The 26,687-nt window shown below is 39.4% G+C and overlaps 1 protein-coding gene across 3 annotated transcripts in view; it reads left to right on the plus strand.

Annotated features, from left to right (window-relative positions):
* Positions 1-26,687, plus strand: part of FHIP1A (FHF complex subunit HOOK interacting protein 1A) — a 197,930-nt gene that overhangs the window by 102,220 nt on the left and 69,023 nt on the right. For all 3 annotated transcript variants that reach the window (XM_084884894.1, XM_084884896.1, XM_084884895.1), the window contains 2 exons: positions 10,710-10,941; positions 20,775-21,401. In XM_084884894.1, coding sequence (XP_084741020.1) covers positions 10,837-10,941; positions 20,775-21,401 — 732 coding nt within the window. In that variant the 5' untranslated portion in view covers positions 10,710-10,836. The remainder of the gene's footprint in view (positions 1-10,709; positions 10,942-20,774; positions 21,402-26,687) is intronic.

Raw genomic sequence — 26,687 nt, forward strand, 5'->3', positions numbered from 1 at the left:
GGGGCTGGCAGCCATCCAGTCAATAAGCCATCCTTGCTGTGACAGAGGAACTGCTTAATATAAGTCATGTCAGCTTTTAGTTTTATTTCTTGGAAAGGCATCACAGTAAGCCTAAATTCTGTACCCACAGGCTAAAATTAGAGCCTTCCTTACCATTTGTTAATTGCAAATCACATATGGCTTTTCTATTGTAGAGTCTCTGAAAAGGCAACAACTAATGATTAGTATTTACATCTGGTGCAGAGCTAGACTTGCGTGTGTGCATGCAGGGGTGTGCATATCCCTGCAGAAGGGGGCTGGGAGAGAGTGAAAGCACCTCCCATTGAAGTAAAGCGCTGCTCCATCCAGGGTAACCAGTCTCCCCAAGTTCTGTTTCAGAATTACACAGAATCATACCACAGTGGCAAAATTAAAGCTTCAGAGCATTGAGAGCTGCTGTTAATGAGACCAATATATGTTTTTAAAATTTATCTTTATTGTTGAAAGTATGACAGATGTCCGATATTTTGTTGTTGTTTTTTTCCCCCATTGACCTCCTCCTCCCTGCATCTGCCCCTCCCAAGCCTTTGCCACTCTATTGTTTGTGTCCGTGGGCCATGCATTGATGCACATAAGTTCCCCAGTTAATCTCTCGTCCCTACCCCCACCTTCCCTCTGAAATTCATTAGTCTGTTTATGGTTCTATGTCTCTGAATCTATTTTGTTCATCAGTTATTATGTTCATTAGATTCCACATGTGAGGGAGATCATGTGATAGTTGTCTTTCTCTGACTGGCTTATTTCGCTTAGCATAATACTTTACAGGTCCATCCATGCTATTGCAAATGGTAAGAGTTCCTTCATTACCACTGCATGGTGTTCCATTGTGTAGATGTACCACAGTTTTTTAATCCAAGTGCTGATGGACATTAGGCTGTTTCTAGATCTTCACTATTGTAGATTATGCTGCTATGAACATGGGGGTGCATATATTCTTTTCCATTGGCATTTCAGGTTTCTAGAAGTGGGGTCACTGGGTCAAATGGCAGTTCCATTTTTATTTTTTTGAGGAAACTCTGTACTGTTCTCCAAAGTGGCTGCACCAGTCTGCATTCCCACCAGCAGTGTACTAGAGTTTCTTTTTCCCCCCACATCTTTGAATGAAAGCAATATTTTGAAACAAAGCTCAAGAAATGCATAATGATATTTGATTTTTCAGAGTGAATGTTAGTTTGAAAGAATAGGCTTTGTACATATAGAAAAAAAAATCCTATTTAAAAAAGCCAAATAATTTAAAAAGTTGTAGTGAGTAGTGGTGAAACTAACTGCTCAAGTATAACTAGTTAATTATAGTGCTGGCCGCTTTTTGGGATATAAGAAATCTTCATAGCAAGCTATATTTACTATGATTAATTTTTTTTTTTGGAGATGACCTTAAAAATTATTGAGATCCTTGAGGTCCCCCAGAAAGGGTCCCGGGGAACTCTGGATTCCTCAACTACATTTGGAGAACCACTGACCAAGACAAAGATACTGTAATAAAAACAATGTGGTACTGACACAAAACAATAGATCAATGGAACCGAATAGAGAGCGCAGAAATAAACCCATGGCTATATGGTCAATTAATCTACAACAAAAGAGGCAGGAATATAAATGGGGAAAAGATAGTCTCTTCATTAAATGGTGTTGGGAAGACTGACAGATACATGCAAAAAAAAAAAAATGAAACCAGACTACTTTCATATACCATATACAAAAATAAACTTGAAATGGATTAAACACTTAGTCCTGGATGGTGTGGCTTGGTTGAACATCATGCCATGCACCACGTGGTTGCTGGTTTGATTCCTGGTCAGGGCACATGCCTCGGCTGGTGGGCTTGATCCCCAGTAGGGGGTGTGCAGGTGGCAGCTGATCAATGTTCTGCTCTCACATCAATATTTCTCTCCCTCACCCTTTTCCTCTTTCTAAAAATCAATTAAAATATTTTTAAAAAATGGATTAAACACTTAAATGTAAGACCAGAAACCATAAAACTCATAGGAGAAAGCACAGGCAGTAAACTCTTAGACATTGGTCTTCACCTTTTTGCATAAGTCTCCTTTTTGCAAGGGCAACAAAAGCAAAAATAAACAAATGGAATTAAATCTAAAAGCTTTTGTTCAGTGAAGGAAAACATCAGTAAAATGAAAAGGCAACCAACTGAATGGGAGAAGATATTTGCAAATGATATTTTCAATAAGGGGTTAATATACAAAATATATAAAGAACTCATATAAGTCAACATCAAAACAATTGGATTTGAAAATGGGCAGAGGACCTGAATAGACTGAAAAATACTTTGGCATTGCTATTCCTATTCCTAGAGCTATGATCCTCATAAGCTGAAGGTAAACTGCATAAATTGAATCCTTTAAGTATTATTGCACAATAATATTAAAATAAGCATTACAGATATAGTCCTAAAAGACATCATTCTACATGGAGAGGTGGTAGTGGTTACGAGACTGCGTCTGGGTCAGGATGCAAACCTTGATTAGACCAATTTCTCTACCCTTAGGTGTCTCAGTTTCCTTATCTGTGTCAAAGGGAAATAGTAGTTTACAGATTTAAAGAGTTAGTGGTGTAATGTATTTAGAATGGTGCCTGGCACAGAGAAGTACACAGTAAGTGTCAACTCTTACTATTATTCCATATGCCATCTTGTAAGGTGAACGTGTATTGGTAGGGTAAATGCACAGAAATGGTTTTGATGATCAAATTTAATTTTGTGGGTAGAGCACCAGTTTATGCACTCACTGAGGTCCCTGAGATGCACCCATGGTTGCTTCCCTAAGTCATCTCTGGATATGGGTGAGTCTGGACCTTGGTCGTCTATTGAGGCCCATGCAGTGTTGCTCAAGAGGGAGAGATTTCAAGTTAAAACTTTCTTCCCTCCTGAAAATTTTCAGTGCTTTTAAAAGGTCTTGCTTCTTATTTTTCTCCATATGGTGTCTTATCTTGATGATAAACTGATCCTGACAATAATATATATGTGAGTGGTAAAAACTTTAAACCAGTAGGTTTTTATCATGTACTTCTGGAATCTTTTATTATTCATGGATGAGAAAACATAGTTGTTTAAATCATAGTACCATTTGTGAGAGGGACTATCATATTTATATGTAAGGAAGCCTTACATTATTTTTATGTTTATAAAAATTAAATGTGAAATTAGAACTTCATAGTCATAAGTTTCCACATAAATGCCCTACCGGAAGGCAGGCTGCCTTTATCAGTCAGCTCTAGCACCAGTGGTTCACGCCCTTTCTGTCATGTTTATGTTACCCAGTAGGCATCTGGCTCTTCGTGGCCTGTTTCATAGACTGGCCAAGGAAGGTGCCATGTTCTAATCGGCATGGGATCACGTTCGAGGAGACCAGGAGTTTGCTGACTTTTGAGCCTGTTGCTAAATTATAATAAAGGCTAATCATTTTTTTACCTCTGACAAGGAGCCTTGCAGTGCTTTGGTGGGAGTGGAAGTGCTTAGCCAGCCATGAAATTTGTAAGGCTCGGAGGCCTGAACTGCTTATTATTCAAGAGCATGATTACTCCTAGGCTGGAACAACCCGCAAGCTGCTGAGACATACTTTCTCTTATCGCCGAAGTCCCACCACTGTCTCTTCAGTGACACCTTCAGAATTGGAGCTGGACAATTGCCTCTGCTCTAAGGCTCTATGTGGTTTTTCAGTGAACACATCTTTAAAGTGGCTTTTAAACTTTTTTGAAGCGGGGGAGCAATTCATGGGTCCCTTTTTAGAGTTGGCTAAAAACTGTAGCCACCACTCTTTAGGAAAATATGCCCAGCAATTGATGAGACTCATGGGATATGTGGAGAATTTTATTGTTACTTAACTGATTGTACTTAGTAAGTCTTTTTAAAAAATATATATTTTATTGATTTTTTACAGAGAGGAGGGGATAGGGATAGAGAGTTAGAAACGTCAATGAGAGGGAAACTTCAATCAGCTGCCTCCTGCACACCTCCCACTGGGGATGTGCCCACAACCAAGGTTACATGCCCTTGACTGGAATCGAACCTGTGACCTTTCAGTCCCAGGCTGACGCTCTATCCACTGAGCCAAACCGGTTAGAGCAACACTTAGTCTTATGCCATGCCTGGATGAATGACATTTTCAAAAAGGTGGCTTCTGGTGTGTGTGTGTGTGTGTGTGTGGTTCCCCCCCCCCCCCCCCCGAAAGATAACATCATCTTGATTACTCTGCAGATTACATGTCTGAAAATTTTCATATGAAGACATTTGAAGGACTGCCATTAGGAAACGAATCCTCATGGGTCCAGGTGTAAACACAGGCATTAGACTGAACAGCATAATTTCCCAAAGGCCCCTCTTTTTCCAGAGAAATGACCGAGACATGTTGGACATACTAGTAAAATTACATTGATTGGGTTGGGTTGTTGGGAGACTTGCTTTAAGAATGATCCAGATTTTATTTTCAACAAATCTCTCCGTGTGTATAAGGAACTTTTCTGTTTAGTCACGCATGAGCTGATGTCTCAACACTTGCTATAATTTTCAAAAGCTATAATTTTTACATTCCAAATCTTTGCCAACAGGGGTTTAATTTCTTAAATAGCATCATAAATTAAGTCCCCAAACAAATTTCAGGTATGAATTGGAATGTTAGTTTTAATTTTCCTTTTCTGCTTATTCTGTTTATCAGTCAGTTGCCTGGCACTTCGGTGTGACCTAGTTGGCAGCCTGTTGTAGTGAAATGAAGATGTGAAAACATGGCGGAATTATTTCAGGCATTAAGTTTTCCTCAGTCTTGTTACTCATTTGAAGTCTGCCTTTATCAAAGCCTGAAACAGCTTTGAAAATGTGTATTGAGAGAATTTTCTTCGTGCACTTGAAATTCTTGAGAAATTTTCTGTGAATGAACTGGTGACCTACAACTTGGCACAAAACAAAATACTGCTTTACTGAAATGACAGATAGTGAACCATGAAGGAGCCAGAGTCAAACACTCTGATGCCCTGTCTGGGTGTTTGGTTGGAGCATCATCTTGTACACTAAAACACTGGGGTTCGATTTCTGGCCAGGGCACATACCTAGGTTGAAGGTTCCATCCCTGGTTGGGGCATATTCAGGAGGCAGCCAATTGATATCTCTCTCTCTCTCTCTCTCTCTCTCTCTCTCTCTCTCTCTCTCTCTCTCTCTCTCAATTCAATAAACATATTCTCAGATGAGTATTAAATAAAATGCTCTTTGACAGGTTGAGGGTCCAGGGGAGTCAGAGCTATTAGATCTTGCCTTATTTTCCACAGCCCAGCATGCTATGTGATACGACAGTGAGAGAGAAAAGAAAACAGGGCCAGGGATTAGAGCACAGGGAGGATTTAGGCTTAATAGGATTTTATTAGCCTCTAAGTCGAGGTTGTGTGAGGTAGTTTGACCTGAAATGAAATCCCTTTGCTGCTCTTAGTTATAAGTGAGGGCACAAGGTTCCCCTCTTTCAGGTGTTCTCAATATTGGAAGAGCCTTCACTCTTAGATGCAATTTCACATGATAAGCACTTTTGCAGTTATAGACTTTTTATGTGTTTAGTAGCAGCCAGTTCAGGGCATTCCAAAGTGCATTCTAAAATAGTGAGGTTTTATACTGGCAGTTGCTCAAGAAACCAACCTACCAGCCACAAATGTGGTTTGTTTGTTTATACATTTGAGATGGTTGATTCCTGTGCTTTGGGTTTCTTAAGGGAAATATGCTTCAATTAAAAAAAAAGCATACAGATAGAATCCCATGTATTGTCCTTCTTTAAGATTACCTCTTCCCAATTAGTATCACAGTTGCAATAAAATACATAAAATAATGACTTCGGAGCCGGGAGAGACCTAACTACTCACCTAAGTGAGGTTCCAATCCAAGAGCCCCATTTTTTATTTAGGGTGTCACAGCTGGTTAAAACTGGAACCAGAGTCTTGGGGCCTTTTCTCCTGGTTCAGAGGTCAAGACTCCAAGTGGGGACTTTAAGGTTTTTGACTTCCATGCTTGGACAACCGAGCTAAAAACTCTTAGCCTTTACCCTTTGTTCCCTACTTTTAATCCTCCCAAACTCTCCAACCATTTCCATAAACCAATCGGAGAAATGACAGATGGGTAGAAGAAGGAAAGAAACCTGCAACATCTTCCCACCAAGGTCAGGCTATTCCTTCTGAGTTGGTAACACGATGAAAAGACTCTTTGCTTCTCTTTTGTCTCTAGGCCTCACCCTACCTGTGTTCTTCACTGTTCTTCTCCTCCTGTGCCATCAAATCCTTTCTTTAAAAAAAAAAATCTTCAAATTCTCCATGTTCATTAGTTCCTTCCCATTAGGCCTGCAAATATGATCACCTTTTCCTCAATAAAAATGTTCTCTTGGCTCTGTCTCCCATTAAGGTAGCTATCTATTTCTTTCCCTTAAGGAATTTTTAAAAATTTGTTTTTAAAAGATATTATATTGAAACAGATAAAATAATTGAAGGATGATATAATATAGGATTATATGCCAAAATGTTTACATTGTAAGTTCAGTCTGTAGTGAGAGATATATTAACATATAGTCATCCAAAGATTGTATTTTAAGGAAAAATGTAATTCTGACACATTTATAGCTCTCCTAAGTATTGCAGATTTTGAGAGTCTGAAATTCTGTTTATTTGGGAATGAGGTTGAAGGAATTTTTACATTGGAAGGAGGTGTGATCTAGATGACTAGAATCTAAGCTTTTATGACCATATGGAGTCTTTTATAATTCTGTGATGTGGAAGCACAGGCTTATACTTTTCTTCATAGTCAAATAAAAGACACCATATACTGGTGTTTTCCAAAAAGGGCCAATAAAAATCATGTAATTTTATTTTCTTTCCTTATTGATGGAAAATATTTTTACATATAATATTGAGATGAATATATTGACTATCAGTAAAGCCTTTGGAAATAATATATTCAGTTCTGCCTTTTCACTATAGAATGTGTGCTGATACATCAGGCTGATATATATGTAATATGATAGCTCCTCTACCCACCCCACCCCCATGCCAGAAAACTCAACAACCACACCACAAAACCACAAACAACCCTTGTTGAAAAAAGGGCCCTTTAGGTATTTTTTTTTGGTGTTGATGGTTTATTTGAAGAAAAAAAAGAAATTACTCGTTAGGGTCTGGATGGTTTATAGAGCTCTCTCTTTGGCATGAAATTTAAATTCATGTGCATGTGTGTATTTTACGGGAAGAATGGGGCTGTGTGCCAAGAGCGGCCAGCATTCCCGGCTTCAGACGCCTTAGGCTGGAGAGGGAACAGGGCCAGGAAGGGGGTATGTCCAGTAAAGCCAGGCTTGTCACATGGCACACATTCCTCTTCTACCTCCTCACAGCTTTTTGCTTAATTTTGTCCTCTGTTCTTCTCCTGGGACTTTCAGTTGTGATCTAAGAGTTAATTAAACAGCTTGGAATTGAAAAATGCAAAAAAGGAAAAAAGTAAAGCCTGATAACAGGCAAAGGCAGAATTATCTTGAAAATCTTGGTGCTGGAGGAAATATATGCTTATACCAGTACATCTCATAAATATGGTGTTGTCTCTTCCTTTCGGGTTTAGATTGCCCTGGGGATATGCCTGTGATGCAATAGTCTAACATGGGAAGGATAGAGAAAGAGTGGAAATATTCAGCCTTTTTGTCTCTGGGTAGTATTTAAAAAAATATATTTTTTTATTGATTTTTTTTTTTTTACAGAAAGAAAGGGAGAGAGATAGAGAGTTAGAAACATTGATGAGAGAGAAACATTGATCAGCTGCACACTCCCTACTGGGTATGTGCCCACAACCAAGGCACATGCCCTTGATCAGAATTGAACCTGGGACACTTGAGTCTGCAGGCCAATGCTCTATCCACTGAGCCAAATTGGTTAGGGCTGGGTAGTATTTTTAAAAATATATATTTTATTGAGTTTTTTACAGAGAGGGAGAGGGATAGAAAGCTAGAAACATCAATGAGAGAGAAACATTGACCAGCTGCCTCCTGCACAACCCCCACCAGGGATGTGCCCACAACCAATGTACATGCCCTTGACTGGAATTGAACCTGGGACTCTTCAGTCTGCAGATCGACACTCCATCCACTGAGCCAAACCGGTTTTGGCAATTTTATTTTCATTTGTAGGATCTTCTGGCATAGTGTTTTACTTTCAAATGTGATTTGCTTGACTTGCCCAACACACCTTCTTTCTCCACTAAGTTTTCTCGAAATTGTGGTTTCTGGATTCATGACACGTTTAGATTCTTCAGGCATCTGCCTCAGAAGTATGATCTTTTCCCAGAAAAGATCCAGATTCCTTAAGGCAATAGGGCCAGGGATTCTAGCCAGCAGGAAGGAGAAGATGGTGTCCTAGAAAGAACACTGGACTGGGAATTGAGAAACTTACATTTGACTGCCATCAAAACTAACTTGAAAATTTATGACCTCAGCTAAGATAGTTATGTTGTCTGTAATGCAGCCTCACTCTCTGAAAGGCTGCGTGTAAAGTCCCTTTGAAAATGAACTGAGCCGAAACTGGTTTGGCTCAGTGGATAGAGCATCAGCCTGCGGACTGAAAGGTCCCAAGTTCAGTTTCAGTCAAGGGTATGTACCTTGGTTGCAGGCATATCCCCAGTAGGGGGTGTGCAGGAGGCAGCTGGTCCATGTTTCTAACTATCTCTCTCCCTTCCTCTCTGTAAAAGAAATCAATAAAATATATTTTAAAAAATAAAGAAAATGAACTGAAAGGATCTTAGAGAGCATGTGACTGATTTTGATTTAGAGGCAGTTGGCACAGTGTATATTCCCCTCAAAGATTTAAAGAAGAATCTGAGAATCCTGGAGCTGGAATGTCAAGGTGTCTTCTACTAATCCAGCCTCTGGGATAAACCAAAATAATATCCTGATTTTCCTTATTATGATCATTACATCATCTGAATAACAGACTTGGATGTTTTTCACAGCAATATTATGTTTAGAACAATGAGGAAGTTGAGTCAGAACTTGTTCTATCTCTCATCATTTGGAGCAAAGCTGCATGCTGAAATGTTATTTGTACGGGCTAGCCTAGGAATCAAAATGAGGGGGAGAGGCTGACAGTGAGTGATGGGAACCATGGGGACTGTGGGGACTGGGAGCGCATACCCTGCATGCTTGGGGTGGCCACTCTTAGGCTTTAAAACACCAAGAAAAAACTTGCCTCTCAGGGGCAAAGGGCTATGGTTGGCAGTGAACAGTGTCTTATTGAAAACAACAATTTTGTATTCTTAGCAACTGTACAATAGGGAATTCACCAATTTAAATAATAAAACAGTCATAGAAGACACACACAGCTGTTTTTTCCTGGGTCCTGTGTGCAGTCCTCTTAGCAGGCCTTCCTCTTTGTGTACACTTTAATCTTCTTTCATTCTCCTTAAATATGTTTCTTTCTTCAGAATTATTAATTCTTACAAGTTTTCTGTCCAGTGTCCTAATCTTTTTTTAAAAGATTATTTAATGGCGAAGGGTTAGCCTCTCCCGCCTCCCCCAGCAGAAGCCCTTGTTTTGAATATACCTTAACTGTTTTCCAGTATTTTATTTCACTCCCCACAGAGAAGTTTACCGTAGGTCTAACCTGAATCATCACCTGAAGTCTTCCTTCTTACGTTTCGTTATTTGTAGGAGGAACAGTTGATTAGTGTTCTCCTGGTAATACCTTTCATATCCGTCAGTTGAAAATAGCTGTTTTTGCACTACTCTTTTTGGCACTACAAGCCTGGAAATTATATCCATGGGTTTTGTTTTCCAGGGCTCTGATAATTACAGTGTAATTACCTTTCTCTGATCTCTCTCCAGTCTGTACACTAAAAAAATAATATTTTGAATGGTACCCAGTCCTTTTATGGGCCGTTCAAACTGGTGAGATAACAGCACTGTGTTAGTTCTTTGTCAGGGAGTAAGCGCCACACAACTGGATCAGACCCACTGTTCGCTGTGTGACCCCAGTATCTATTTCCTCCCTTCGGGGAGTTGGTTGCAGTCAGACTTTCTTCATATTTTACCCACACAATTCACTTCTCATTTGTAACTGTGCCCTATCTTGTTTTTGATGGATCATTTCTCTCTGATTTGTCAAGGTTACTTGGAATTCTACTCTTTTTTCCCCCCAGAAAATCTAGAAACCTTCACTTGGTTTGTAGCCACAAAATGATCAAGAATGCTTTCGGTTGCATTATTTAAAAAAAAAAAAAATCAGTAATATTAGGTCCAGGAGTCTGGGTGCTGTTTCATAATTACCCAAGTTTCATTAAGCCACTTATTTCTGTCACTATTAGCTAATGGTTTCCCTGCTTCTGGGTGTTTTTAAACTCCACAGACATTGGCATCATCGTTTCTTGCTTGATGATAGCAACTAGATTTGAGTGATTTAGAACTGTAATCCAGGGGGTTGGTTGGCAGGCAGTGGTGGAGAGAATAAACCTAGTAATTGCTTAATTTATGCATTTGTAGCATTGGTAGATTCATTATATTTTTAGTAGCAAGGTGAGAGAAAAAAGGGAAGCCTTTAGATTTAAGTAGAAATGTCTGTTTTGTAGATGTTTTGTTCTGTGTTGGGCTTTGATTTAAATATAGTAGTCAGTGTCCTATTCAATATATGAACATAATGAGATGCATTTTTTGTTGTCATTACAGGTTTTGGAAGGTGACAATGAAATGTGAAGAAGTTACGTTTCTAATGTGATACTTGAAAGTTAGTGACTGCTTGCAAAATTTTGATGAAAATTAAATATGACTTAGAAGCATTGCTTTATGAAGGTTTATGATGTCATCGGTTGCAACTGAACGCAAACTCCAGCAGGCTGTGAGCCTGCAGGGAGTTGACCCAGAAACATGCATGATTGTATTTAAAAACCACTGGGCGCAGGTAATGTATGAGTTCTACCTTCTCTGCTGGTCTAGGGTTTCCTACCTGTGACAGGGTTTCCTTCCAGAAACAGGGAGGAAAGCCCCTTCAGAAGGAGAAAAAGCAGCTTTCTCTTGTAGCTTTCTTAGACTAGGTATCTGGTTAAAAAACCATGGTTTTCAACACACAACCAATTAGGCGCATGCATGTTCCCCAGCAGTTGGCCTTCAAGTGAATCTGACCTCACTTCCAATATACTTGACCATGTCTACATCCTGTCTCTTCCCCTCCTCCCTGCTGATTTCCACCCAGACCTTAGACTCTGAAATAACAAAGCACACATTTATTAGATGTTTACCAAGTGCTGTGCTGATTACTTCAAATGCCTTATATCATGTAATCTTTTCCACAAACCCATAAGGCAGTTCAAATTGAGGAAATGGAAAATTGTAGAGGTTAAGTAACTTGCTTGAGGTTATATAACTAGTGGATTTTCAAACAAGTACTATAGATTTTGGTTCCTTGACCTCTATATTCTACTCTTTTGGGCTGGTGGTCTGGTGTAATTTAAGGGAAGACAGTGCCAGGTGTTATCTGAATTCATTACAAAGCCAATTATAAAAGTTTTTTATTTTTTTTATTATTCATTTTGACTTCTCTGTGACTCTTCTCTGATCTGCTTTCATGGATAATTAAGGGTTGAATGTTCAGCTCACCCTTTCCTCAGGGAGTTTACAAGTAGTAACATAAATAAAATTGGCATTCTTTACTACTTGTCCAACATTACACTCCCAGGTGAGCTGGTAAGTGGCTATTTATGTGACAGTTTTTTAATGACTACCCAGTTCTTTCCTGTACCCGGAAACAGCACATGGGTTAAAGCACTGAGCTTGTAAATCACAGCAATTATGGGGGACACAGTTTAGATCAAAAACAAAATTAATTCTGCTTCTGGGTCATTTGTGCTTTGTAGCTTCTTGTCACTATCCAGTGCAAAGCTTCCAAAATTTCTTATGCATTTCTCATTCTCTGACTTTTCACCATTAGAACCTTAATGGGTTTTCTCTGGATGTTAAGGGCACAGCTGCTTTAGCAAAGGGAAGAAAATAATTCAGGAGTTTCCAGGTAATAGAATAATTAATACCTTTGGTTTTGTACTTTTGTTAGATTCCAAAGTGCTAGCTTCAAAGTGGGGTGGTGAGCCCAAACAGATATGCCCAATAGGCTATTGCATGTGGGAATAATATTTTAGAAGGCCTAGTCCCATCTTTATCTTTTAAAATTTCTTATTTTGTGTTTATAATGTATGTAATATATTCTTAAATTACAATAGTATGTATATATCTATTAATCTAATTATTTGTCCTCGTATTTTTAACTTGTAAGATTGCACAGTCAGATGTTCCCTGTGGAGAAATTTTCAACCTCAGTCATTTCATTCGGCAGACGAAGCCTGTCATTCTAATGTGCAGTCTTTGCCCTGGGCCCCATTTTGCTTATTTGTTTGTGTATTTTACCTTTGCTTGTAATCACTCCTACTGGGGTATCTGTGATGTGATCCATTCAGCATTCTGTTCCCCTCTTCAAAGACATAATATGTCAACAACCTCTTAATTTTATGTAGATAGATCATTTGCCCATTCAGATAGTGTCCAGGGCAAGTTTTCTCCAAAGCTGTGGGAGTGCTGTGAGAATGTCTTAATTCAGAAAGGTGTGAAAATGCTTTCCCATTGGTGAAGGAGTAAATCCTGGTTCCGGAATCATATTATTCATGTCCCATATGAATGACTTCAGCATTGGCAGACATTTTCGGTTATCTGAAGCATAGCCCCCTCTGTTCAGTGTAGAAAAACACCAAGCTGGGGGTAAATAAGGATAACTTTGTCAGAGAGAATGGTATTTAGTTAGTAAACACTCCTTTTGTAAAGTGGGGACACTCTTGGTCTCGTTGTTAACTTTGCTCAAGTTTCTTACCTCTTTAGTCTTGACTTTTCCTTAGTAACCAATCTGGAAAATGTCCTCAGCTTCTGTCTGCTTTCAAAGGCTCTGGAGGGCTTTCCTCTTACCTTTATCAATAAAAATGCTGGTTGCAGAAATTCACATGGATGTCAACGTGACTATTGCTGGCTGGGGTTTTGCTGAGTCCACACTTCAGTGTACTACTGCAGGCACCATGGGTGTGTGTGGGCGGGGGGAGAATGTCAGGGGATGGGGGTAGGAGACAGGAATGGATGAGCCTTGATCTGGGCTTTAAAGAATGTAGAAGTTAATTTGGATGCCAATGTGACATACATTGCTATAAAATGAATAATAATGATGCAGAGATTAAGTCAAGGGAAAGGATTACAATAATGGGACTGGCGTGGGAAAGGGAGGCAGTGAGATTTTGCTAGCACGACTGAGGGAAAAGAAGGTCTTGGTGTCAGAAAGGTTAAGGACGCTTTAGAGAAGGGGTATTGGAAACAAATGCTCAGCTTTGACTTTTCTTGGGTGGCAGAAAGGAATGAGGAAGTCAGGGCAAGGAAGAGATGTGGGACTGAGTGTGAGGTAAGGAATGAGATCTCTGGTTGTTGGGAATAAATGCCATTTATTTATTGTTTTGGAGTTGCATATGTGAGTTGTTTAGGCTGGGGGTGGATGAAGAGCAGTTGCAGAGGATTGGGAAATGAGCTAAACTCTGACGTAAACTCCTGTGACTCCTGGGGCTGTAGCCCCTGGGTTTCCCCAAGGCAACCTGGAAGGCCGGTAAGAAATGTGGCAGAGACGGAGCTGAGTGATACGGTTTTATTTAGTGAAGTGTTCCATTAGCTGGCAAGTGCAGCACTTTTTTATCCAGGGTGTTTCTGCTTGTTAGTGTGCAGATTCAGCATAATTAACATTGGATGGGTTCTATTCTACTGTTCACTAATAGTTTGTTTTCCAGACCTTGAGTTTAAAAGCACACTTTAGGAGGGAGGGGAGGAGGGTCTGCTTGCCCACCTAAACTCACAGTGTGTCAGAGACAGCTAGTGATGTAACCAGCACTATCCAAGGAGGCAGCCGTGATTGGGGGGGGGGGGGGGAGGGGGGAAGGGGGGGCAGAGTCCTTGAGTGGCCCAGCATTGCACTGCAGTTTCCAAACTGTTTCCTGGGTCCAGGGATCTCACGACATTCCCAGGTATGTTCCGTAGTGGGCATTCAGGAATAGTTTTATTCCTAATAGTGACCCTGGAGAATCCAGGCTGTAGGACGTAGTCTCTGGCCAGTAGTTCCTCTCACCTGAGATGCCATCTTGCATTGTAAGTTGCCAGAGAAGGGAATCTAAAACTCAGGTCTGTCTGGATCATTCCTTTAGTTGGAATGATTTAATTTCAGTGGCTTCCCAGCTACAGGTCAGGATGGCACATAGGGTTCATTATGTCCTGGCCTCTTTCATTCCTCATCTCTTACTGAGTCTCCAGAAATACAAAATTACTTGGAGTTCTTAGTCACTGCCCTCCTGGGCAGTGACATTGTGCTATTTCATGCCTCTCCGCCTTAGGCACTCCCTCTTCTTTCTGCCTGGATTATCCCTCCCCCTGGTTACATGCCTCTCCTGCAGGCCTCTCGTGGGACATCATTTCCTCCAGGAAACCTTTCCGCCCTCTTGAATGTTCCCACTCTGCTCCAGTAGCACCTCAGTGTTCTCTCACGGTTAGACCAAGCACCTTTCACTAACAGACATGCACAGAATCTTCTTCCCAACCTCGTGATCAGAGACCATTTGTTCACCTATATCCTCAGTGCCAACAATATGTTGGCATATTGTGGATTTCAACTTGCTGAACTGAAACACAGGAAACAGAAAATACAACTTTTAGAAGAGCAAGGTGACTTAGAAAACAACTTTGAACATACACTAATATTCAAACACTTTATAATTTGCTACCAGTAAGATCTTTGGACTTGTATTTAATGATCAGTGATCTGGAAGAGTGTGTTGTATTGTGTTGCGTGCGTGCGAGCGTGTGTGTGTGTGTGTGTGTGTGTGTGTGTGTGTGTGTGTGTGTTTAATTTTTATAGTAGTCTATAAGACTAGTTTATAGTTTAGTAGACTATTGTTTTTATTACTTGCCTTCACTTCTTTGCTTTTGAATGGAAGAGAGAATAAGAAGTAAGCACTGGTCCATCAGATAATAAACAATTCAACTATTCTGCCATATGAATCACTTCTTCCCTCCCCCCCCCCCCCCACACACACACACTAGTTATTCTTAATGGCACAATTGTACTTTGTGAAGCTTCATGGCCCATGCTGTACTCATTCTCTAACCTTCTTTTAAGGACTGAATCAATATTAGTTATATACTTAAAGGTGTCTGCTCTTAGAGCCGGGAGAACAGGGGTGGTAGGTTATCAAAAAATCAGTTATGAATGCACATTTCTTTGTGATTCTAGTTAGGCAATAGCCCAAAGCTTCTAAGACCACTCTTAGTCTGCAAAAATAAGCTGTTACACAATTTTTTTAAGTTAAGAAAATTCAGAGCTCAAATAGAGTAATGCTGACTGATGAAGAAAAGCTAGTCTGGTTAGCAGCCTTTTTCTTCTAAGGTGATGGTGGGAATAGGAAATACTGTATAATCTAGATTAGTTAATTAAGTCAAATGTCTTCCCACAATGCTGTAATGAAAAAATAGATAATATGTTTTAAGTATAGTGTCTGTGTAGAGCTCCAAGTAGCCTGGCTTTACTGAGAACTTTTAGAGCACTTGTCTGTGGACTTGAGATCTGCATTTCTGCCTGTTCCCTGACAGTCATTCTTCTGCTCTGCTCATCTTCATTGTTTTACTCTGTGCCTTGGTCATAGAATCAATGATGGAGAGAAATTAAGTCTTCAAGAGATGAAAAGTTGGGCAGTATTAGAGAACTTTGATTAATCTTCATATCTTAGTAATATTTAAAAAAAAATTGTTAACCAACATATGACCAGTACTTCTTCTCATCTGAGATATTTGTTAACATTTTAAAATTTTGTATATTTCTTCTTAGCTTTTTAAGTAGCTCTAAACTTGAAGTAGAATGCACAGAAGAACAAAAACTATACTTCTTTAGAGCAACGGTCACCAACCTTTCATACCTCACAGACCACCAGTGGTCCATGGACCACCAGTTGGCCACCGCTGCTTTAGAGAGTCAAGGCATCCCTCTGTGCTTCTATTAGCCTCTAAAGTGGTTACACATGTTGAAAGGTCAGCAACTCTCCCATGGTGTGCTTGGCGATGTCTGTTTTTTGCTGTGGTTGAAATTACAGTGTTCTCTGGAGTATTATTACATAGATCACTACTCTTAAGTCCTTTCCCTAATACCTAAATGGAAAAAAAAAAAAAAGACATAGCTAACTTAGCACTAGTTTATGATGTTTTAGTGACTGATGTCCCCCATGTTTCTGCATTGCAGTAATTACTAGACCACTTTTGGTCCCAAGGAGGGATGGCATGTAGCTCCTGTGTGATCCTGGTTTATACCAGATTTAAACAAGTCTCTGGAGTTCAGGACTGGTGCTGAGTTAACCAACTTGTGCAAGAATACATGATATTATTTTATGTTTTCTTAATACAAAAAGAAATGACATAGTAAAGGTCTCCCACAGGAATAGGTATGCAAGGAATACCCCTGGCTGAAAGACCAGGTGTTGAGTTATGAACAAGGATTGGTTGGAAGTTAACTTTTGTTGTATTTATTTGGTACATTAAGTGGAATTTGCTTAACATTGCTAAATCCTGCCCTTCTTCTGTGTGATGGAAAATGTTGCTTAGTAACTTGTTTTTCTCCATGCTGCCACTTTTAGCATTCCAGAGGATTTGGAAGTATGGGTTGTACTCATGTGACTTTCTTAAAATAACTAGGCTCCAACTAAAGTAGCATAAATAATTATTTATTAATTCATGCATGTGTATGTGTGTGTGTACACATACATATGATATAGAACAATGTTAAGATGGAGTCAAAGCTAATCTCCTGAGAGGGAAACATTTATGCTTATTGTGAAGAATAATCATTTATCTTGAGGTGTGATTATGTGGTTTATGTAGATTTTTCTATTCTGAAAGCATTTGAACTTTCTGTTTACAATTTGTGAATATATGAAATTCGGGCCCATTTTCATTGACTGATGGGGCCCATCATTACAGCTAAGGATAGGAGTAGCTAATATTCCTTTATTAAAGAAATATGGTATTTGTTTGTCTTATTTAGCCCTGATAATCCTAATATATAAGATCAAATGACTTTGAAGTTAGGTTAAAATTTAGCTAGATTGGCCGAGACTGGTTTGACTCAGTGGATAGAGTGTCAGCCTGCGGACTGAAGAGTCCCGGGTTCGATTCCGGTCAAGGGCATGTACCTTGGTTGCTGGCACATCCCCAGTAGGGGTGGTGCAAGAGGCAGCTGATTGATGACTCTCTCTCATCGATGTTTCTAACTCTCTATCCCTCTCTCTTCCTCTCTGTAAAAAATCAATAAAATATATTTTAAAAAATTTAGCTAGATTGGTTAGATGATAATTTGTATATCAGTGTTAACACTGTTGATTTTTTTGTTTCTTTTTAGAGTTGTGATAATTTACATGTGGAACTATATGTGATCTGGGCTCATAATTAGCAAACATACATACCAGCTTGTATTTATTAAAGCTTGTAAATCAACACATGTCTGGCTGTGCTCAGCAAAACATTTCCAGTATAATTTCTGATCTCATCTGGTTTGCCCACTTAATGACCATGGACTTTATCAGGAGTTGATTTGTTTCTTAAATGATATTTGCAACCTAATGAAGTGAACTTGTTTAGTAAAAGAAATATTTGCAATCTGTATTTTGCTTGCTCTTGCTCTCTTCTCTATTTGGATCTCTCTAGCCCCCAAATTGAGTCCCCAAGACTGAGAGTATCCATAGCTGAGAAGAAGCTGGGGCTGGGAAATCTGGGGCAAGATTGAGAGTATAAGAGAGAGGATATAATCAGAGAATGAGCAAGGCCTGTGGATGCTGCTGGGAGCAGTATGGAATCGTGGATCCTAGACCTGGAAGGTCAGAGTACATACATAGGTGAACATAGGCAGCAAGCAAAAGTCAGGGACACAGGAAAATAGGAGTTTGATGGGTACAAAGGGAAAAAAATAAAGAAAAGTCCAGATCACAACAGGAACCAGTCTGCAGAAATTGAAAGAGCTATGACACCACCTGGGCAGCAAACTTGGAACATGAGAACTGAAGTTCTTTGGCATTTCAGTGCAAGCTGTGCTCTAGCCAAGAGCTTGTAAGGCATTCCCTGTTTGGACAGGAACCAGCCCCAGAGTGTGGGCCCAAGAGCCCGCTTATAAAAGCAGGCCATGGGTGTGTCTGCCTGGAAGGGGAAGGGAGGTGGTCTGGGAGGGTCCTGGCACCTAAGGAGAGAGGTTAAGGACTTGTGGCAACACTGGCAGAATCAGCACTTTGCTGGGCATTGTGTATTCCATGACTCACAGGCCTCCTTTGTAACACACCCATCTTCCAGGCAGTAAAACCACCCCTGGGCTGGGAATGAATAAAGGGCTCTTAATGGTTCTGCTCCATTCCAGATGATCAACGAACCTTATATCTCCATACGTGTTTATAGCTCTGTTCTCATGTTTCTCTGCCCATTAACCCGGGAGGCAGTGGGAGCTACACTATAAAGATGCTCTGACTTAAAAGCTGCTAAATAGTTTGCATTTTATATAAAAAATCTCAGTTCTCTTTTTTAGATTTTTTCATAGAAAAAAAAGATTGTTTGCAAAGAAAGACATTGGAATAAACAATATTCACAAGAAAAATGTAACATGATTATGTATATAGTTTTTGTGTTTATTACTTGTGTACATTTAGATATATAATATCTATATGCATATAAGTACAAATACATATGCATAAATATATGTTGCTCAGGAATTTCTGAGGATGAGGAGATTTCCAATTCTTAATTGTTTTTAACTCAGTGTTTTGGTCCTTTTAAAAAATACATTAGTACAAAATTACTTTGTCTACTTTTATTTTTACTTATATTATGAAATTAGATCAATTTATAAGGAAGAACTTATGAACCTGACTATCTCATTTATATCTTTTCAGACTCACTTCTAATCAGACATCTCTGTCAAATATTTAGTTTTTAAGTTAAATTATTTTATTTATACACTTGTAGGTAATTATATGATTAGTGTTTTAATAGCTTTTTTTGTATGGTGAGGTAATATTTTGATTATAATTCTCTTCTTTTTGACCGTTTGGGTAAATAATATTTTTATTTTTCATTATTAAAAATATCACCAGTGTGAACATTTATTAACCAACTATTTTGGGGTTGTTTCCTTTAGGCAACTATTTTAGGTTGTTTCTCCCAAAGTGAGATTAACAAGTCAAAGGGGAGGAACAATTTTAGTAGTTTTTGTACATATTGGCACATTATTTTCTAAAAGGACTGAGCTAATTTGCTGTGCCACTATCGATGTATAATGTCCCAATTTTAGAGAGTGAAGGCAGTCTGAGCACACATGAGAAGTATAATTACATTTCTACCCCAAAGCCTGGCTGTATAGATAGCTCTCATACTTAAACTTAATATGTGGACTTTGAAATGATAGAACTGATAAGGCAGGGCAGCTAATTTGTTCTTCAGAATGTGGAGCCATAAAGTTAGGTCTTTGGAGCTGGAGGCCATGCTGCGTTGACGTGGAGCCCCCTTTTGGACAAGTGTGGTACTGTGATCTCTGTCACCGAGGCCAGAGCAAAGGAAAGAGCATTTCTGCCAGCGAGGTTATTAGCCTTTGAGGAATTCTAGGCAGCTTTTTGGATGTTAGGAAGGATGGGGGCACTTTGGAGTCAGCATAGAGCGAAGGAGGACATGTCCAGTGGGCACAGTGGGGTCACCAGTTATCGAGCCACATACCTCCTGGGTGGCTGCTAACCAAAGGCCTTTCTTATTGAAAATGTCAGCTCAGGGGTGCTGGGGTGATTTCTTCTTTTGTAACAGAATTGTTGATTTTATAATAGAAATTGATAGAGTTGACAGATTTCTGTAGAATTATCTTCATTTTGTAAGGGTATAACTTGACTGGTCTATAAAGGTTTCTTTGCCCTGTTCTGGACAGGGGAAAACTTAGAACTTCCCCTGAGAACTAAACTTCTGTCATTGCTCTCATGCATGCTGACATAGCATTGTACCATTGCCAGCTTTTCCAGTGACTGGAAACATCCTGTAACCTAAATACAGAACATGTAACTGCATGTTACAGAACTTGGCCAGGAGGGTATTACAGGCAGTTCAGACAGGCAAACCAGAATGAAAATGAAGCCATCAGTGTTTGGTTGTTTAAAAATTATCATGTGGATACATTTTAAAGGAAATGAATGAATATTATCATAAAAATCATAAAGTTATATGGGAGTTGAGATAAAAAAATTGTTTAAATTTCCAGATCCCAAAGTATAAATTAATATTGATGGGCAGACAGAGGCAGGAAGCATTCACAGGCTAGCCCAGAGATGCATGTGGCTTAATTTGCATAACCATACTACTTTCTTTGACAGGTTGCCCAAAGTAATAACTACTATAAATGAATATCTGCAAACATCTTCCTTCTGTTGTTTAACCTTTTCATTTTATTCTCATGAGAGAAAGAGGGAGGGAGGGAGGAAAGGAAGGAGGGAGGGAGGGAGGGGGAGAGAGAGAGAGAGAGAGAGAGAGAGAGAGAGAAACAGTGCTCACATATAACTTGTGGGCCATGGCTCCCATATCTTCCGTGAAGATTTGGCACAATAGGTGCCCTATTTTTGTCGTTATGATAGACATCAGTTGGTTGACAAATGCTTGGTTTGGTTACAGGTTGTGAAGATCTTAGAGAAGCACGACCCCTTGAAGAACACCCAGGCAAAATACGGATCTATCCCTCCAGATGAGGCCAGTGCCGTGCAGAATTATGTAGAACACATGCTCTTTTTGCTGATTGAAGAACAAGCCAAGGATGCTGCCATGGGGCCGATTCTGGAATTCGTGGTCTCTGAGAACATTATGGAGAAACTCTTCCTTTGGAGCTTGAGGCGGGAGTTTACTGATGACACTAAAGTGGAGCAGCTAAAGATGTACGAGATGCTGGTCACCCAGTCGCACCAGCCTCTGCTGCACCACAAGCCTATCCTGAAGCCCCTGATGATGCTGCTGAGCTCTTGTTCAGGAACAGCCACCCCCGCCGTGGAGGGGAAACTGGTGGTCCTGCTCAACCAGCTCTGCTCCATCCTTGCCAAAGATCCGTCCATCCTGGAACTCTTCTTCCACACGAGTGAGGACCAAGGGGCGGCCAACTTCCTCATCTTCTCCCTCCTAATTCCCTTCATTCACCGAGAGGGGACTGTGGGACAGCAGGCCCGGGACGCTCTGCTTTTCATCATGTCTCTCTCTGCCGAGAACAGCATGGTGGCGCATCACATCGTGGAGAACACCTACTTTTGTCCTGTAAGTCCCACCGCCCTCCCCGCTTCTCACACAGTCCTCTTTCCTCTCTTGTGCTGGTGATTCATACTCTGTTATTCCTTTTCAGCAAGTTGTAGCTGGCACCTTCTTTGGGAAGATATTTATAGGATATTTTGGGAGAGACCAGGGCAATCTTAAATTGAGATGCTATTTGGTCAGCAGTGTCAGCTCAAAATAAGGCACTTACATGTGTAACCATGTCTTGGTTCACTTTTGTTGGGTTAGAAACTATTTTAGTTTTTCCTACGAGCATGGCCTGAGCAATTGGTAAGATCCGCTCTTTCTGTATTTCTAACTTCTCAGATTTATTGTGCACCAATGGAGCATGTGGTGAGACCCCTCAGAGCTGGTCTCATAAATTAATTTGTTTCTCAGCAAGAAAATGACCATAATTGTGGCTAAAAAGTACCGACTTTATTTTTAAAAATAAGTGCCTATTTGCAGTGGGAGGTAGCAAGAAATATTCTATTCTGTATAGTTCCTTAATCGTTGATATGGTGAGAAATAAAGTGGAAGGTCTCTTGCAGGTGGTGGAGTAGCCCAAGTTCAGTCCCAGTTCCAGGAAATAATGGGAGCTCTTAAGAAGCCTTAGGGCTCTGATCATTATTTGGCGTCAGTGTTGGCTTTGGAAGGAAGTTTTAGAAGACAGATTTATATCTTCTGGTTTGTCAGTTACGTTGAGCAACAGCTATTTTTATTTTCCCAACTCAGTGAACATTTCTCGTTTATTTCCATTGTCTGTTTCTTTTTACCAGTTGTATCGTTGTATTTCTTTTTAAACTACTAGTATAGTGCCTTGAATATGCCTGATTCTGCTGGAAGACTGTGTAAGGCCATTAGTAATTTTTTTTTTTTTTTTGAACAGGCCAGGCAAGATGACATAAGTAGATTAGATTCATTGTTAATTAACACTATATGGGTAGTTCTTGAACAGGCATGAGGGCACATAGACGGCATTTAGAAATGTATGGAGGGGGTGTTTGATTGTGATAGGGGCATGTGGTGGCTGGGAGGAATTTAGTGTGAGGGGGCTAGGGATGCTGTACAGCACTTTGTGGAATGGCCTTGTCCAGTAAAGAACTGACCTGCTCAAAATGCTAGTATCAACCCTAGCAAGTAACATAATGTATTTTGCTTTGAGGTTCAAAAGCAGTAATTTTCTTTATACTACTAAATTCCTATTTCTACTGATGAACCAGGGTCACCTTATATCTGGTAAATATTTATTTCAGGCCAACAAATAAGTAACATTTTTTTAAAAATAGAATTGCAGTTAAAACATTGAGGATACGAAGTATCTCTCCCCTCCTGGGTTCTGACCAATGGAATAGGAGATGGTACAAAGATTGATAGTCACATGGGAAGTGAAGAACTGATTCATTTATCTGTGCCAACATATTAAGTGTCTCTTTCTTCTCGCTCTCTGAAAAAAAAAAAATGTTTATCTTCTATTACTACCACATTGGAGCTCATATCCAGCTCCTCCTTTTCATTCTCATTCCTACCATCCTTGTGTTTAGACCCTAATGTGTATCCCTACTTTCTTAGTATCTACCAAATTCACCATCTTACATTGTCAGATTATACTTCTAAGAGAATTCTGATTTTGCTGTTTTATTGCTTAAATTTCTTCAAGAGCACTCCAAACTGGATATAACAATTGTGGCAAGCAGAATAATGCCATCCCCTCCCACTTCAAAGCTGTCTACATCCTAATTCTTGAACCTGGGCACATGGCTAGTAAGAGAGATACAGTCAGAATTTGAACTTGGTTAGTCTGACTCAGGGACCCATGTGTTTAATTACTACCTTGTACTTAAGTAATAAAATATCAAGACTTATATTTTTTGCACCAACCATAATTATAAAGCACTAACCATAAAGAAAAGACTGGAATCAAGAACAAAAAACACAGACTGGGAGAAGATATTTGCAACACACGTAAATACAAGTAATTGGTACCCAAAATATACACAAATATTTGTAGTGCTACAAATTAACGAGAAAAAATTAGAAAAATGGGCAAAAGATGTGAATGAATAATTCCCAGAAGACACTCAAAGCCCATAAACATATGAAAATATGTGCATCTTTCCCAGCATTGGAAATGCAAATCAGCTCACAAAGAGACATCAGATACTGCTCATCTCAGCAGTGAACTGTCGGACATCTGGTAACACCAAGTGTTGTCAAGGGTGTGAAAAACAGGAACTCTTGAGAATGTAAATTGGGACAATAAATCAGGAGAGCAATATGGCAATAGTTAATACACTTGAATATTTGTGTTCCATGTGACCCTGCATCTTCTAGATATCCCCCTAGGGAAGTCTGGCACATGTTTGCAAGGATACATGCACAAAGATATTCAATAGAATACTGATTTGAGAAAGAGAAAAATAGAAATAAATTAAGGGAAAGATAAATAGACTGGCTTGTTCGAATCAGGGATGGGGAATCTTTTTTTTTTTTTTTTTTTTGCCAAAGGCCATTTGGATATTTATAAAATCATTCTCAGGCCATAGAAAATTATCAACTGAAAAATTAGCCTGCAACCTGGCTGGTGTGGCTTAGTGGTTGAGCATTGACTTATGAACTAGGAGGTCATGGCTCAATTCCCAGTCAAGGCACATGCCTGGGTTGTGGACTTGATCCCTAATTGGGGGTATGCAGGAGGCAACTGATCAATGATTCTCTCTCATCATAGATGTATCTCTAACTCCCTCTCCCTTCCTCTCTGAAATCAATAAAAATATATTTTAGCCTTGATTGGTTTGGCTCAGTGGATAGAGCGACTGCCTGCGGACTGAAGGGTTCCAGGTTCGATTCCAGTCAAGGGCATGTACCTTGGTTGTGGGCACATCCCCAGTGGGAGGTGTGCAGGAGGCAGCCGATCTATGTTTCTCTCTCATCAATGTTTCTAACTATCTCTCTCCCTTCCTCTCTGTAAAAAAATCAATTAAAAAAATATATGTGTATATATATATATATATATATATATATATATATATATATATATTTTTTTTTTTTTAAATTAGCCTGCTATATTAGGTCAAACATTTAATTAACTCAGATCAAATGATTTTGTACGCCTTATACTGCCGCAGCCCGGACATTCTGCACCCCTTTTCTACATAAATGGATTACTACTCAGAATTCAAAATGAATAAATTGCATGTATAGTGTATATATTACTATATATGTGTGAGTAGCTACAAGTCTAAAAACATGTTAAGTAAAAATGCAAGTAGCAAAAGGTTACATATAGTATGTTAGTAAATTCACAAAGTTTTAAAACATAAGGTATGCTGGGTTTTTTTTTTTTTTTTGATACATGTGAATACAGTAAAAGTACAAAAACAAATACAGGAATATGTTTTCACTTCAAGACTGTGATTGCTTTTGGGGGTGAAGGAAGGAGAAGGGAAGGTAATGGGATTGGGAAAGGGTTTAGCTCTATTTGTTAGGTTTTATTTTTTTATAAAAATAGAGTGCCCTGAAGAAATGATGTACAAACATTGAAATCTGTGAAATTTTGGGGTGGCTTCTATTCTGTTGTGTTCTATATGTTTGTAACATTCCATACTTAAACATTTAAATTTATTAGGACTAGAATGGAGCATATTTTTAATGTGTAGATTTTCACTTACGTTGTAAGCAGATTTTACTGAGTGTTGCTTTTCTAAAAATGTGTTTTCAAACACTGTCGAGTTCATTAAAGTTGGAGAAAAACAATGTCTACAGATGACATTATTTTCTAGAATGGAACACAGAGCTGCTGCGTCGTATTAAGTTGCCCTACGGATGAATCCCATAATCTCATTTGTCCCCAGTTTTCTATAATTACATCTGACAACATAATTTTTGAAAATGGGGGCCTCTGTATGTTGAATATAAAAGCATCCTCTGTTAACCACCCAGCTAAGGACCACAGTTGACAAAAAGCTTTCTCTAATTAGTATGATTGTCAAAGTGTGTTAGCATCAGGTGTGGGGAAGAGTAATGACTCTTTCCGGAAACTAGACCACTGTTGGAAACTCCTGCTGTTGTCATTGATAGGAAGAGCTTGCTGGTTCCGCTGCCTCGCATCTCACGATGTGCTTTTCCAAGAAAAGGAGGAGGATGAGAATACCGTAGGGAACAAATGATTGGGAACTCTATGAACCTGTCTTCCTTTGATTTTTAAAAAACAAATATTAATGATTAAGCCCTTGTCACTTGTTACTGATTGGCAAAAGTAGAAAGCAGCCTGTACATAAATTCGGAAGGGCAAATTGAAATAAGCAACCTTTAGGTACACAGCCGCAGGTAGAACATTATTTATCCCATATCTAAAATTTATGAGGCTTTTTATGTTGGCAAGGTGTATCAAATGGTCCCCGCCAGGTGTTCTGCTGCTAGCTTCAGACTAAAGCCATCTGCTAAAAATCTTTTTGTTTTTGCTAAAATTAACTGGGTAGTGCTGAATGCTTTGCATTAAAGATGGACCTTCTCTGGCTTGTTTTGTGCTCGATGCATGGCACCTTTCTTCCCTCCAGTGGCAACATTGCTGTGTGTCAACCATGATGGTTACCTTTCACCTGCGTTATTTTCTTTAATCCCCACAGCAACACAGTAAAGAAACTGAACCCTAGAACCCTAGAGGACTTAATTACTGCCTGTAAATGGCAGAGGCAGGTTCAACAGCTGCATTAATCTGATACTAAAATCCATGGTCTCAACCACTGTCATGATTTCATGGAAGTGTTGCTGTTTAAATGATCTGTTATTATCCTTATAGTTTTATATGGATTCTTTTCTTTTAAGGAGACTTTTTAAAAATTAGGTTAAAAATGAAATTTAAAAATAAGTAGATGGTGCCATTAAACTCTTGGAAAAATGATCTACAAACCTGTTGCCTCTCCTTTTCCCTTACCCCGTTCCCACAGCACCCTCTGATTCCCTTTGTGGAGCAATCGTCTTTCTTGTACGTATTAGTTTATCGCCTTTCTTCTCCATCTCTCCTGAGCTGGCCTGTCCACTTCTTTCTCCAGCCACTGGGTCACTGTCAGTATTTTAGAAATATATGTGGATTGGGTGAATGGATCTGAACTCTGAGCAGTCTTAGAAAGGGGCTATAAGTATCTAGCAGTAAAGATTTGGAATCTTGTTTTTAAGTCTATGGAATACTAGTCCTGGCTGGTGTCGCTCAGTTGGTGAGAATCATCCTATGCACCAAGAGGTAGCCAGTTCGATTCCCAGTCAGGGCACACGCCATGGGTTTGGGTTCAA

The sequence above is a fragment of the Pipistrellus hanaki genome (assembly GCF_964339955.1).
Source record: "Pipistrellus hanaki genome assembly, chromosome: 5".
In the NCBI taxonomy this organism is placed as follows: Eukaryota; Metazoa; Chordata; class Mammalia; order Chiroptera; family Vespertilionidae; genus Pipistrellus; species Pipistrellus hanaki.